The sequence below is a fragment of the Galeopterus variegatus genome, unplaced genomic scaffold (genome assembly GCF_000696425.1).
Source record: "Galeopterus variegatus unplaced genomic scaffold, G_variegatus-3.0.2 Scaffold1612, whole genome shotgun sequence".
Lineage (NCBI taxonomy): Eukaryota > Metazoa > Chordata > Mammalia > Dermoptera > Cynocephalidae > Galeopterus > Galeopterus variegatus.
Window position 1 is genome coordinate 162,165 of NW_007727723.1, and position 15,942 is coordinate 178,106.

The 15,942-nt window shown below is 38.1% G+C and overlaps 1 protein-coding gene across 1 annotated transcript in view; it reads left to right on the forward strand.

The window, feature by feature from the left end:
• LOC103594718 (neuroblastoma-amplified sequence) overlaps positions 1–15,942 on the forward strand; it is a 301,995-nt gene that overhangs the window by 154,638 nt on the left and 131,415 nt on the right. The window contains exons 27-29 of the mRNA XM_008577970.1: positions 8,979–9,146; positions 11,493–11,606; positions 11,934–12,057. Coding sequence (XP_008576192.1) covers positions 8,979–9,146; positions 11,493–11,606; positions 11,934–12,057 — 406 coding nt within the window. The remainder of the gene's footprint in view (positions 1–8,978; positions 9,147–11,492; positions 11,607–11,933; positions 12,058–15,942) is intronic.

Here is a 15,942-nt window from a genome sequence, read left to right on the forward strand (position 1 = left end):
CGCCCATACCGGGGACTGGCAACGGGATCACAACCCTCAGTGTTGCGCCCGCACCGCGCTCAGCCAGTGAGCGGGAACCGGTCTCCACGTGGGATCCAAACCCTCGGCAGGAGCGCTGCCACGCTCCCAAGCGGCGCACTCTCCAGTGCGCCACCAGGCCGGCCCAAGGTGGAGTTTTTTCTAAGCACAGTTTAACAAGTTTAACAATAGAAGCAGGTAACATTAAGTAAGACAAGCAAGGTGACATTCTATAATTCAATTAAGTTGAACCACTAACAAAAGCTTGATTCCCAAGGTGACATTGTATAATGCAATTAAGTTGATCCACTAACAAAAGCTTGATTTTAGCAAACATTCTCTTCTTACAGCAATTTCCCAATATCTTTATATATCAATCAGTAACCTGTCTTTAGCCAGCAACTTTGCTGCGTTACAATTCTTTATCTTATAACAGAGACTATAGCCTGGGGAAAATTTCCTGTCCTTTGCAAGGTCAATATTTGAAACTGCAAGGCTTTGGAAAACCAGGCCCTGTGAAGTACATTTGCTTTATGAATACTACTCAGGAACTGACCAACGAGAATTGTTTCTGTGAGCCACATTTGACACATGGACGTATCCTTGTTCTTGTGAACCTGTTTGGCAATGGTGTCTGTTGTTGTAGGATTTGAAAAATACTATTAGTTCTTGGTAAGTTAACCTTTGAGCTATGTAACACAATTGACATTAATGAGATTTCATGTTAAATTTTATGCTGGGAATTGTTGATTTGGTTTTGGAGTTTAATCTATTTCTGCTGCTATACACTCTAAATTAATTAGCAGTGTGCTGCTATGAATATAAAAAGTGCCAGTAGTAATCATTTCAGGGATAAATTTTGCCTTACCTCTATTTTCTTTTCCTCTCATGCACAGCTGAAAGAAAACTATTTTCCTCATTAATGGCTCTGGTAATCCTGGTAGACTACCCCCAGATTAAATGCTTCTTCTGTGGTCCTAATGAGCCTTTTATTTTACTTTCTCTTTTGTAATTCTCATTAGAGCAAGCTCTTACAGAAAATCCTTTTATCTCATACATTTTTGAGCATGTGAATTTCATTTACCTTCTCAAAATTTTAAGTTTCTTATGCCTTAAATTTCCTACCTTGAGCTAGTCCATCCATATGAACATAAATAATGTTAGGTTCATTTTATGAAATGGAATAATCATTTTATGGTTTGTATTTTTTATCTTTCAGTTGGTTTGATTTACTTCTGAATGAAGTCATATTCTGCTAAAGTGCCACATTTCTTACCATGTTTATATTTTTAGTTCTATACTTGGATTAGTTGATGACATTCAAATCATTTAATACTCCCTCTCAAAAAGATTCTAAAAATGAACAGGAATTGAAAAAGTGACTTGAAATCTTATTTGAATAACATTTACCTGCTCTAAACACAACATATTAGGCTTTTGAAAATGTATCTTCAAACATTTAAACAGTGTAGTAAAACCAGACTTCTTATACCTACCTGTAGATACAAACTGTAGATTAGAGATTTTCATATACTTGGAGGGTATAGTAGTGGGCAAATAGCATCACTGCTTTTAAATAGCTCACTACTTAGTTGGAAATGCAGACAAAAAAATTGTAATGTTGTGGTAAGTGCATCTAAAGTAGCATATAATGTTATGACTGGGTAGAAGGGTAGTACAACATCTTAAGATTTTACTTACAACCAAAATATTGTCAAGGAAAATTTAGAAGAACATCTTTGTGATCTCAGATTAAGTAAAGATTTCTTAAATATGATATAAAAAGTACTAATCATAAAGACTGTTGAATTGGACTAATTTAAAATTAAGAACTCGTGTTAATCATAAGATACCATTAAGACAATGAAAAAGCAATCTATAGAATAATAGAAAATATTCACAATTCATATATCTGATAAGGGATGCATGTCCAGAATGTATAAGAACTCCTACAAGTGAATAATGAAGATGAATAGCCAATAGAAAAATGGGCTAACAACTGGAACAGACACTTCAAATGACCAAAAAATGTATAAAAAGGTGTTCAACTTCATAAGTTACTTAGAGAGCTGCAAATTAAAACCACAAGAGATACCATTACATACTTCCAGAATTGCTGACATGAAAAATTCATGAGATACCATGTGTTGGCATGGAGATGCAGTAACCAGAACCCTTGTAATTGCTGGTTAGACTGTTAATTGGTATAACCACTTTAGAAAATGTTTGGCACTATTTACTAAATCTGGACATAGTTATACTCTGTATCTTAGCAATTCCACTCCTACATATGTGCCCAGAAGTGCATAATATGTTCACCAAAAGATAATTACCAACATCTTCAGGGCAACCCTATTCATATTAGCTCCAAACTGGAGACCACTCAAATGCTCATCAATAGAAGAAAGGATAACTTTGTTCTGGTATATTCACACAACATAGTATGATATAACAATGAGTTTAACAATCTTCAACTACTCACAAAATATCAATGAATTTATGTTGAGTGAAAAAAATCAGACACAGAGAGTACATAATTCCATTCATATAAAGTATAAAAGTAGGTAAAATTGATTTATGCTGCTGCAAGTCAGGATAGGGTTCATTCTGGCAGTGGCAGTGACTGGAAGTGAGCACAAGAGGGGGTTCTGATGGTGGTATGTTTCTTGGTATGAACGATGGTTACCTGAGTGTTAAAATTATTCAAACTATACTTATGTGTACGGTTCTTTGAATATTTCCTGTACTTCAATAAAAAGTATTTTCAAAATGATTCCTATGTGTTAATTAAAGATAGGAAGAGAGAATTTAGGCTGGCAGTAATTGTCTTTGCATCATGGGAATGTGAATACATTTCTTTTTTCCTCCTACTTTTTTGAAATTTTCAAACCATCTTTAGTGAGTTCGCATTAATTTTATAACACAGGAAAATAAATGAGCTTAAATAAATACAAATATAAATGTGTGTGTGTGTGTGTGTGTGTGTGTGTGTGTTTGTGTAATATTGCCAAAATCCTGCAAAGAACAAGTGGACTGTCCATTTTGGTAGCCAAATCTGGTCAAGGAGAAGAGAGGAGACCCCCCAAGGATATTTGCGTGTAGGCAGCATATTCAACTTGTTTGATCTGCAGTTTACTTTTGGGTCAAGTCGTATTCTAATACCTACTCTGCAGTGTTATTGTAAAACTTAGGAATGACCCTCTGAAGCACCTGACACATAGTAGGCATTTAATAAATGGTAGCCATTATGATTCTTGTACATCATAAACAAGACTCCTAGACTTTACTGTTGGTAAATAATGTGTCTGGAACTTCATTGCTCCTCTCTGTGAGCTTGGTCCTTGGTTAGTTCTTCCTCGATAACATGTATTACTCATTCTTTACCTTCACTGCCTCTAGCCTTGCTACAAACCATGACAGCGTGGCTTTGTTCCCCCCTGCCTCCCTGATTTTTGTTAATATATCCAGTTTGGTGACTGTGCCCTTTCTTTATTAGATGGTTAGATACAGAATCTTGAATTTTTCTGCTTATCTTTTCACCTTTAGAGGAATTAGAAGTAAAAACATTTGAACTTAACATATTTATTCAGGTGGAAAACTACCTTATGGTAACCTTGTTATATCCCCAGTGTCACTACCCTATTTCAGTCACTGATTATTTTAAAGTTGTAGTAATGCACCAGTCTCCTAACTGTGTTCCTGCCCCTGAAATATTTCTGCAACACAAACCTGATTCTGTTACTCCCTTTGTTTATAGCCTTTTAATGGCCTCCTGTTCCTGCAGGATAACAGTGGAGGTTTTTTGGCCTGGTTCATAGGTTTCTTGCTGGGCTTACCTCTGCCTTCCTTTCGTCCTCACATCCTGCTGTTCCTCTTTCTGTTCTCTTTTCTGCAGCTTCATTGAGTCACTTAAGGTTTTTCCAATTTGCTGTATTTCATAAGTTGCGTCTTCCCTCTGCAATCATCTTCACCATTTATTCTCTGCAAGCCCTAAATTCTTAGCTGCTGAGATATTACCTTCTCAGTGAAGGCCTCTGTGATTGTATCCCTAAGCAGAGATGTGATCTCTCTTCATGTTCTCATAGTACTTCCTATGTGCCTCTCTTTTAGAAATTGATATCATTCTGTAATTATTTCTCTATATCTCTGCCTCTGTCCCTAGTGTCTGAGCACCTTGAAAGTGGAGAATGTTTACTCATTTTTATCGCCTTGTTGCCTAACATAGCACGTGACACGGAGTAAGTCACTCGGTGAATATTTGCTCAGTAGGTGAATGAATTCTAATTTATTTCTTTTTTCTTTTCTAGTTGTAGCTTTTTAAGTAACTCAAAAGTATAGCTAATAAATTTACATACGCTAACACATATAAAGAATGTACAGTTACTACAAATTCCTTTTGAAATTTGTTTCTGGCAAAGAGCTATTTTTGTCAGTGTTTTTCATTGGGGTCTCAGACACAGAGCACTAGTTCCTCTCAGTGCAGGGTTTATTAGGGGGAAGAACCTAGAAGCAGAAAGAATCAGAGTGTATGTGATGTCCAAAGCTTTCAGTATCCCACAGAGAGGTATGCTTAGACCAGACTTGGTGGGTGACGTGTACAGTGACAAGCTGTCCAATGAAAAGAGGTTCTATCCCCATAATGCAGGAAAGGAGTTGGAGGTGACATCTGTATCACTGTGTAACATTAGTAGCTCCTTGGCTGGGTGGTGGCCTTATTAGAAAAAGGGGCCTCTGAAGCTCAGAAGCTAGAATCTGTGTTTTTCTTCTAGTCAGACCTGATGAGGCAGCTGTTTACTATATTACCACAGTGGGGAGGAAATGAGTCTCCAGTGCCATCTCCTCAAATGGTAAAGAAATGAAGGAAAGAAAAGAATTCTGGTAATGCTACCACTAAAACAACTATTTTTGTTTTTTGGGTTCTCTTCCAGTTTTTACGCACATTATACATAAAAAGCACTTAGTGAAAGTCCTGGCACATAGCAAGTAGTCAAGACGTGACGGTTGTCATTATTATTACTGTTGAAGGGAGAATTATGTTCTTTTCCTCTCTAGGCCTTTCTACCTTGTCTTTTCAGAAGTGCTGGATAATGAGCTTCAGTCTTTGATTCTGTCTTCCTTTTCCCTCCACAGTGGAGAATGAGTAACTGTCTTGGTCCATTTTGTGTAGCTATAACAGAATACCACGTATTTGATAATTTACAAAGAAAAGAAATTTATTTCACAGAGTTCTGAAGGCTGGAAAGTCCAGTACCAAGGTGCCGGCATCTGATGAGAGCCTTTGTGCTGCATCATCCCATAGAGCAAGATCGAGAGGGGGGAGCTGAACTGATCCTTTTTATTAGAAACCCACTCCCATAATAATATTAGCCCATTCATGAAGGCAGAGCTCTTATGACCTAATCACTTCTTAAAGGTCCCACCTCTCAACACTGTTGTATTGGGGGTTAAGTTTCCAACACATGAACTTTGGGGGACACATTCAAACCATAGTATTAACTTGCTTGATTGCTGAAGTTGAGGGAAAGAACCGAGAATGTAAGCCTTAGCCCCAAGGTTCCTGGCGATATCTATTGACAGAAAGTGTGTCTTCTGCTCTACTTCTACTCTACTTGTGCTTCACTGAGGTTAAGCTCATGTGCGCTATTCTTTTCTCTCTCTTCCTCCCTCTCTCTTCCTGCCTTTCTTCCTTTTTTGGTACTAAGTCTTTAAAATCCATTGTGTATTTTACATTCAAAGCATATCGCGGTTTGGAATAGCCACATTTTAAGTGCTCCATAGCCCCAGGTGGCTGGTGGCTACTGTGTTGGACAGCACGGGTCAGAGGTAGCTGTGGAATTCTCTTCCACTTGGCTTCTACCACTGCACTGACATGGTGGTCTTGGTTCAATGTATCCAACTGTTTGAAAAAGTTACTCCAAGACACAGGCTTACAGAAAGGTTTTAGACTAATTACAGCTGTAGCTTTAAGCCATGTTCTTCACTCCAGAATAAAGATACTATTTCTCATGTCTCTGATTCCTACTTACATTTTTTATCAATTTTTTATTATTTTGTTTTTTGGTTTTTGTTTGTTTGTTTGCTTGTTTTTGGCGGCTGGCTCATAAAGGGATCTGAACCCTTGACCTTGGTGTATAACACCATGTTCTAACTAACTGAGCTAACCATCCAGCCCATATCAATTTGTTTTTTTATCAGTCAAGGTTCAGTTGTAGATAACAGAAAACATTCTAGCAGTTACAAGCAGAAGGTGATTTTTTTATGGCAAATCAGGGGCTTAGAAAATCATCGGAAAGACTGAGGTAGCAGGCTTTAGGTATGTTTCTGACAGTAACTCCTGGAACAATATTGCACAATTGCTTGTTATGGGAGCTGCAGTTTGCCACAGGAAGCTGGGAAATGAGCTTGGTTCCAGGTGCTACCACTAGTAGGCTGCAGTGCTACACTGCCTTTACCAAGAAACTAGCCAGCAAAATGGAAGTTCACACCTATCCTCTAATTCCTTCTGTTACCACTGCTGCAAAAAAGCAACCAGAATTCCAGAAAAAAGAAAAAAAAAAAAGGTAAGTATACAAGGGTACTTTAAAAAGTTGGTGGAAAAATAGAATTGAAAGATAATATACATCTTTCTATGATCTTTTGGAGTACCCTCATACTTCTTGCTAGTAGAAAACCACAAAAATGGCAGAGATATGGGTCTCCACTGTAGTTCCATCTCCCAAATTTCATGTAGCATGTGCATGGAATTTGGAGAAAACTAGGGTCGTGTGTGGAGCATCAGTGGTAAGAGAGTCTAGGAAATGTAGTCTTTAGTCTTTTGGCTTCCAACAGCAGGGAGACTGTAAGTGAGTCAGAATGCGGTTGTGTCACCCCAGCTGCAGGACCTGCCACAACCTGAAATCCAGGAGAGGTGCTGTTTTGCACTGGCATCTAAATCCCAATTATTTTTTTTGCATGGTTGCCATTATGGTAGACAAGCAATTATTTAACATGATTTTTCCTCTCTTCTTAACATTTCATCCATTTTTTCTGTGTTGTTTTCATATTTAAATTATAATATATAATATTGCATTGAGTTGATAGTTTACACATTTCCTAATGTTCAAAAGCCCATAAGAAACATTTTTTTTTCTTGCATGTTAAAAGCAGTTTAGAATATTTATGGGCAAACAACAGCAAACTAGATAAATTGTAAGCTTTGGTTAATGTAGCTTAAATACGTTTCCCTTTAGAAGTAAGAAAAGAAGGGCTGAGCCCATGGTGCACTCGGGAGAGTGCGGTGCTGGGAGCGCAGTGGCGCTCCCGCCGCGGGTTCTGATCCTATATAGGGATGACCGGTGCGCTCACTGGCTGAGTGCGGTGTGGCCAATCTCAAAAAGGATAAAAAAAAAAAAAAAAGAAGTAAGAAAAAAATATACATTTAAGTATCCTAACATGATGTATTTGTTTTCTATTGCTGCTGTAATATATTACCATGAATTTAGCAGCTTTAAAACAATACAGTTGATTATTTTACAGTCCCTATAAGACAGAAATCTGGCAGACTTGTCTGGATCTCTGCTTAGAATCTCACAAGGCCAAAAACAAGGTGCTGACAAGGCTGTGTTTTTTTCTGGAGGCTCTGGAAGAGATCCTGTTTCTACACTTATTCATGTCTTTGGCAGAATTTAATTCCTGTGGTTATAGGTCAGGTCTGCATTACCTTGCTGGCTATTACCTGAGGGCTATTCTCAGTTTCCAGAGACTACCTGCATTCCTTGGCTCAGGGCCTCTTCCTCCATCTTCAAAGCCAGCAACTATGGACCGAGTACCCTCATGTTTCAGATCTCTCCTGTCTCTTCCCCCATGGCATCTCTCTGACACTCTGACCCTAGTAGGAAAAGATTCTCTGCTTTAAGAGCTCATGCGATTAGGTTACTCTCACTCAGATAATTCAGAATAATCTCCCCGCCATAAGGTCTGTGCCATATCTGCATAGTCCCTTTGCTATATAATATAATGTTTTTATAGGTTCCAGGGATTAGGATGTGGACATCTTTGGTGGGGGGAGGTGGGGGGGCACAATTCTACTTACCGTATATGACAACTGTCAAGTTGATCTGAAAGGGTCATATAGTAGGTAGACATTTGTCTATGTATTTGTTATGTGATGATTTCCTGGTAATTATTAGGTGACTACATGATTCGTTACTTTTTTTTATTACTTAAATAGTGTCTTAATGAGTGACATGATGTTGACCTAAATAGCCAAACTAAGGTATCAACTAAGCTATTCTTCTGTTAGTTGCAAGAAGATTTTAGGTGTTAAAATACTTGGTCTTATGTTTTCTTTCACGTCACTGGGATACTTAAGGAAAAATAAGTAGAAGTAGACAGACAGTAAATCAATGAGTTTATTTGTATAGAATAGGTAATATTTGTTTCTGACCAAAAGCAGATGTGGTTTTTGTCATTTCTGTTTAAAAGACTGTTAATGTATAGGCATTTTCTCCTTCTGGAATCTCTCAGATTTGTAAATGGAAAGTTAGAATTTTTGCTGATTACTTCAAGATTGGCAAGAGATTCCACATTATAAACCTTTGAAACCCCATTAATCATCCACTTGTTTGGAGGAAAAACAATGCCTTTTAACACTTAAAGGTAGACTAATCTGAATCTTCTACTTTTGTCTGGGTCACAGTAGCATTGTTCCAATGAATGACTTATTTCTTAATTTAAATAAATACTTTATAGTGTGTTGTCAAGGAAACAGACTATCTCATTGTTGGAATTAAAGATGATGCTTTGTTTCATATCCCTTGTTACTAACAAAGATGGATTTTTAAATTTATCTATATTCATATCTAATGTCTGATCATTTTAAGCAGTCACATTATCATTCTCTGCTCACATTATCATTCTCTGCTCTGTTCTTATGACGATGCACATTTCTGCTCTTGCCATTTTTTTTTTTTTAAACATAGGATGCAGTAAGTGTTTCAGGCAGTAGTTCGGCTGACCTATTACAGTGGACCACTGCTACCACAATGAAAGTCCTTTCCAACACCACGACTACCACGAAGGCTGTGCTGCAGGCTGTCAGTGATGGGCAGTGGTGGAAAAAGTCTTTAACATACCTTCGACCCCTTCATGTAAGCAATGCATATTTTTTTTTAAAAATCACATCTGTATTTTATATCAGTTCATAGCACTGCTCTTAGTTGTTTTCACTGTTATATTTTTCTTTTCTCTGGATTATTAAAATAATTTCCTGAGAAATCTAGGCCTGCATTAGATAGGGAATGAGTAATCTATTTTATAGACTGTATGTCTATAAAATGTACGCCCACGGAGTACTTGCAAAGGACACTGATATAGATTTAGGTAATATTTGGTTTACATATCAGAAGTAAAATTTAGTGAGATGAAAAGGAAATGATTTAATCAGTGCTTACTTTCTTGTGCTATATTTCTACAGGTTAGCAGTTAAGGAAGAGTGCTAGCAACCAGCGTGGGGGCTCTGAGGAAAGAGAACAGTTTAACCGATTCTTGCTTCTATTCTGGAAGCAGAGGTCAGGACCAGCAGTGGAGCAATTGAGTTTGCTCTCTGGGACATCTTAACCTGTCATTCCCCCTGCAGTCTCCTCTACATTTGCATGTTGCAGTCCTTTAGTCTCACACTAGAAAACAAAGAGGAAGGAAAAACATATGCCTGATTATCAGTTCACTCCAAACACTCATTGTGTATCTCATTCACTCATTCAGCAAATGCTCATTAGGCTTTTTTTGTGTCAAATACTGTACTAATGACTGGGAAGAGAATGGAGAAACACTTCAGTCTAATTCCCTTCCCCTGTGCAACTTATATTTCAGTGGGGGAGACAAAGAAAAAAATAAGATTTTGTATAGTAATGTAGTGGCAGGTGGCAATGAGAACTGTGAAGATAATGTAAGCAAGGTAAGTGAATGGTGAGTGATACTGGGGAATACAGTTCTGATTTAGACAGGGCAGTTAGGCTTCCCAGAACAGGAGTCACTTTGAGCAGAACTATGATTGAACCAAGTAGAACAAGTGCAAAGCCCCTGTGGTGGGGACATGCTGGACATCTCCATAGAACATAAGAAGGTCAATGTGCTTTGAGCAGAGCAAGCAGGATGTGGGGAGGCCAGAAGTTTAAAGCCTCATGTAGACTATGATAACCACTGTAGAAGGCGAGAAGTGGTGGCGGTTTGGATAGGGTAGCTATGAAAGAAGTGGGAAGTGGTTGATTTGGAGATGTTTTGTGGATGTGCTGATGGTTTGGAAGTGGGATGTGTGGGATGTGTGGGAAGGAGGAGACCTGAGGATGATGGTCCAATCAGCTAGATAAGTGAAGATACGATTTACTAAGATGCTGTGTACTTGACTTTGGAGTAGCTCTGTGTCTCATATCACTGCATATGTCACACTGGATTATGATTATGGTTATTTTTCTGTATTACCTGTTGGATTTTTTGAAGGTTTAGGTCTCAGGTGAAGTGTTCGGCACTGTGCCTAATATATGGTTTTCATTAAATACCAACCGTAATTTTTATCATCATTTACAGCAGCAGTTTTATTGTTTTCCTAGACTGTGCTTGGCATAAAGCAAGTACACAACATCCTTTAGAGGAATGGGTGAATGCTTTTCACTTGGCTCTTCCAGAGAGGAGCTTTACAATTTATTTGAGGAGAGCAAAACATAAAGGTAATTAACTATACTAGGGACACTAAAGTGAAAACAAGTCTTAAAGGCACGTGTGTAGATGATAGATGTGAAGAAGATGGCATTAATGAAAGGGGCCCGATCATATCATCATGCTTTCATCTGGTAAGTTGTCAGCAGGTGTGGTCTGAGCCTGATCCTGCAAGGAAGGTAGGATCCATCCAGGCGGTCAGCGTGGATGTGACTCTTATACTGGGAGGAAGGCATGGAGGTTGGCAGTGTGCATGAAGTAGGTCAGTTTTGTTGGAGAGGCGAGATAGCCTTTAATGTTAATTAACATTTAATAACCTTAAGTGTTATTCTCCGTAGTTTAGGTTTTATGCTATTGGCTGTTTTCCTTTTACAGAGCTACTAGTTTTTTGATCAGGGCAGCAACATGTACAAAATCATGTTTTAGGATGCTTATCAGACTAGTATGGGAAACTTACCATGTGTGTAACACTGATTGCTTCAGTGTTTCTTATTCTTTGATGTCAAAGTGACCAAGAATATCCAAAGGCACTGCAGGGTTAGGCTCAAGTGCTGCTCTTAGAATGCAGTAATTATTCTTGCATTCACTGCCGGATGTCTTGTGTCACTCTGCCAGTCTCTCTCTAGGGCACAGAAAATGCACTGATCAGTTTCTCCTGAAATCCGCCTTTTCTCCTTGCCTGCTTTCTTGCCCTCCTTTCTCCATCCTCTCTTTTCCTCTCCCCTTTCCCTCCTCGCTCTCTGTATCTTATTATCCACGATTCTTCACTTTGCTCTTTTTAGGGGCAAGAATTTGGTGGTGCTTATCGAATTGGAACTGTAGCCAATGAAGATCTAGAAAAACAAGGGTGTCATCCTTTTTATGAATCTGTCATCTCTAATCCCTTTGTCACCAAGGTAAGGACAGTGTGCCTAAGAAGACAGGTTTAACTGTCATGGTGTTATAGACAGTATAAACAAAAGCTAAAATTTTTCTGAAGATGTACTTCTTTGACTTGGTTGTCACTCATGTTATTCATTGATTTTACGTGATCTGTTTTGTATACATTAGGACATATTAAGAGATTAAAATCTATTTAAAATGTTACATATATTAATATGCCTTAGTAAGTTGTTACTATTCAAGTCACCAAAAGACAAAATCCTATAATTGTGTTTTCTGAGAATATGTTCTTAGAAAAAAAAGACACCCTAGTAAATGGTAAAACTGCTTCTTTCGTCTAGTCTGAAGTGACCTATGACACCTATCAGTATGTCCCCATAGAAAGCTTTGCAGAAGTATTGCTGAGAACTGGAAAACTAGCAGAGGCTAAAACTGAAGGAGAAGAAGTATTTCCAACAACAGAAGGTAAGAAAGAACATTTTAGTCTCTTGACAGTGTGTAACTCATAGTTGGAGAACAATAACTAACAATGTATGAATGAACGAGAAGAAAAATAGTAAGTTTTTAAAGTAATTTTGAATCGCTTAACTTGACACCATCATTTATTCATTCATTTAAAACACTGAGAACCTACTGCTTTCTGTATACCTACTTATACTGAGGATTTAAAAGGATATATAAGATATAATTCCTATCTTTAAGTTGCTAATTATGTAAATTTATTCTCTAGTGAATGGTATAAAGTGCTAAATAAATACTAATTTCGTTCCTGCTTTTATGCTTCGTAGAATATAGATGTACATTTGGTCTTAAGAATTTCCTGTGTAATGGCATATCTTTCCATATAGAACTTTTTGAAGAAGTAACTGTATGCAAGTTTGCCACAGACAACTTACCATTTGTATTTTTTTCTTTTTAGCTTCCTTCCTTCTTTTCAAGGTTCTAAGGTAGTTTCTTTGATAATATTCTCTTAGTTTCCTTTCTGTTCTGCCATCCTTATTGAATACCGCATGATTCAAAGGCAGCTGGAACTCCAGGTATCTTGTCCATATTCCAGGCATAAGTAAGGAGGAAAGTAGGGGAGGGAAACACAGTTTTCTTGGAAGTCCTATCCACAATTTGCACTTAAATATTTCTGGCCACCTCTAAGTGCCATTAAGCCTAGACAGTGCTGTCTTAATTTAACTGAATACACTACTGTGTGGTGTATAACTTGAGAAAATGTTTATGGTGAATATAACTGCTATTTCCCCCAAAACCTGATACTGTAACTTATTTTTAGATAATTATTTTCTTTCGATCAATATTTATTTGCAATTGGGAAGAGGCAGATACCACTTCCCCATCCACTATGTGTATCACTGCTTGCATACTGGAGGTTTTTACTAAGTACAGTTGGTTCTCACACATCCGTGGATTCAGCCAGCCGTGGATCAAAAATGTAGTTATGTCTACAATAGTTGTTTCTGTACTGAGCATGTACAAGCCTTTTTTTCTGATTATTCCTTAAGCAATACAGTATAACAACTATTTACATAGCATTTACATGGTATTAGATATTATAAGTAATCTAGAAATGATTTAAAGTATACCTGAGGATATGCATAGGTTATATGCAAATACTGTGCCATTTTATATGGGAGTCTTGGGCATTCACGGATTTGCTATCCATAGGGAGTCCTGGAACCAATCCCCCATGGATACTGAGGAATGACTATATACCTTTTTTCTTCAGTTCGGAGATGCATGTTTTTCTACCTCTTTCATTTTCTGCTCAGGATATATCTCCCAGTAATGAGTATGTTTATGTTTCATTTTGTCTTCAGAAAGTTATTATTAAATTCATGGTACATCTTAGTGTTGGTATTGAATATACGTGAAGTGTGTAGTCACATTGCTCTTCCTCCATTTAGTTGTTCTTTTTTACTCGTTTTTCTTTTTATTGTCTTAAATTAGCCGTTCATGGATTAAATGTGATTGATTGTCAGGGTAGTTTGTACACATTTTTTTATCTTCTGAGACCTTGAGAAAATAGTGAGTTGAATGTGGAATATCAGCTATTGATTGGTAAAATAATGGACTGAAGTAATAATGAAGACATTTGCAAACATTGGTTTATACAATGTTTTTATTATTTAGCTTGCAAAGTACATGTATATGAATTTGAATTCTTCTCATACAAATTGTATGCCTCACAAGAAGACAGAGTATTGGAGCCACATGGTTAAATGTCTAAAAGGTAGATGCTTAAGATGGATGCTTTCTTGGCTTAGTCCCTTTTAAACTGATTCCTCAGCTTATTAAGGCTTATGATGTTTTCAAGAATTTTTTTGGAGAAACATTTAGAACACGGCAGCATCAGGCCGTTGAGAGGCCCATACTGCTGGTTTCCTCTTTTCACAGGGTCCTTAGAGGACTCAGCCATCTTTGGTGCAGCTGGTAACTTAATAATGAGGCATCAGAATGATCCTGAAACGCAAAGCAAGTAGTGAGGTTTTCTTGAGTTGTGCAGACAGGGGAAAACTATGTGGTGATGAGTCAGGGATCTCCCTCCAGTTCCCTTTCTAACCACGTGTATGTTATTCATTGAAGGAGTGGTCCTTGAGCTACCTGTGTACTGGGCACTGTCCTAGAAACTTAAACTATTATGTTGACACTGTCCCTGTCTTCAGTGGGCTTATAACTGAGGTGGGAAGATAGACAAATCTGTGTGTGATAAGCCTATGACAGGCACACACAGGAGGCCTCCGGATTATAGAGGTGTGACAGCTGAGGGTAAGGAGGTGTGAAGAGGCCTCCTGCAGCAGGTGATGTTTGACCTGGCTTTGGAAGGATGAATTAGAGTTGGGGTGGGGGCAGAGGGAGAATAAGAGGGAGGTGGGTTGGGAGAGAGAGAGGGGCTATTTTAGGAAGAGGGAATACAATTCACAAAAACAAAGGGGATAAAACATCATGACTTTTCAGGGATTTGAAAGTTATTGTAATACTTGGAAAGAAGGGTCTATATGGGCAAACCAGCAAAGAAACGAGGTGACAGTAGGCAGAGGAGAAATGCAAGTCCTTGTGTGCCAAGTTAAGCATTTTAAAATAATGCTCTACTGAAAGCTATAAGGATTTCAAACAGAAGACGATTATTTGATTTTACTTTGCTCCGGTTCCTTCTTGATAAAGTGGGCATGATGTGGGGCTCATCTCGTGCACCTGTGCTTTGCCTGGTCCCCTGACCGGCATAAGCTTCCTTGCTACTGCCTTGCACTCGAGGCAACCCAATTAGAGCTGGGCCCATGCATCACATATTTGTAGAGTACCTCAGGTTATTCAATTGTGAGACCAAAGTTAAGACTATTTGGGGAGTTTCACTTAAGATACCAGATTCTCCCCAACCGTCATATGTCCATTCTTCAAAGTGACACACTTGCTCTCTGGAGCTCTTACCTGGCAGCTACATATATCTTTTATGCCCATGTCTGGTCTCTTCAACTTGAAGATCAGCCTTTAGTGTTATATCTAATTCTAACACCTTAACCAGAGCTGCAAGGCTTTTCTTTATAGTATGTGCAAAATAAATGTCTCTTCACAGTGATGAGAGTAGGGATAGTGACAATGTGTGTATCATAGTCACTGGGCCATTGAATTGAGCCTGTGCTCTTGGTTAGTCTGAATCCAAGTATGTGTGCTATTTTTAGTAGTGTCTGTGGAGTTTTAAAGGGAATGCAGGGATTTTCTTTCTGCCCCCATGTTTCTTCAAATTGCTTTTTCTGACAATCAGATTTTAATGTTTCACCAGGGGAAAGAATTTAAGTCTATTAAAGAGTTAAAAAAAATATATTTTCAAATGTTATTGAATAGGAAGAACATTTCAGAGAACGTACTGTGTATATTAATAAAGAGGATATTGTATATACCCTTAATATACTGTATATATTAAATATAGAGATGATTTTTAAATAATCATTACTTTTATTTACATATGTGTTTACAGTTTATGATGCATTTCTAAGTACACTATCACATTTGATATCTTTTGATAATGCTAATATATCTGGAACAGATAACTTTGGCTGTTTTATTTTTTTTTTCTTTTTTCCTTTTTGTCTTTTTTCGTGACCGGTAACGGGATCGCAACCCTCAGTGTCGCGCCCATACGGCAACCGGCAACAGGATCACAACCCTTGGTGCCGTGCCCGCACCGCGCTCAACCAGTGAGCGGGGACCGGTCTCTATATGGGATCCGAACCCTCAGCAGGAGCGCCACCGCGCTCCCAAGCGCCGCACTCTACCGAGTGCGCCAGCGGGCTGGCCCGTGGCTGTTTTATAATATCAAATATTTGTCAGAAACTCAGCAGAATT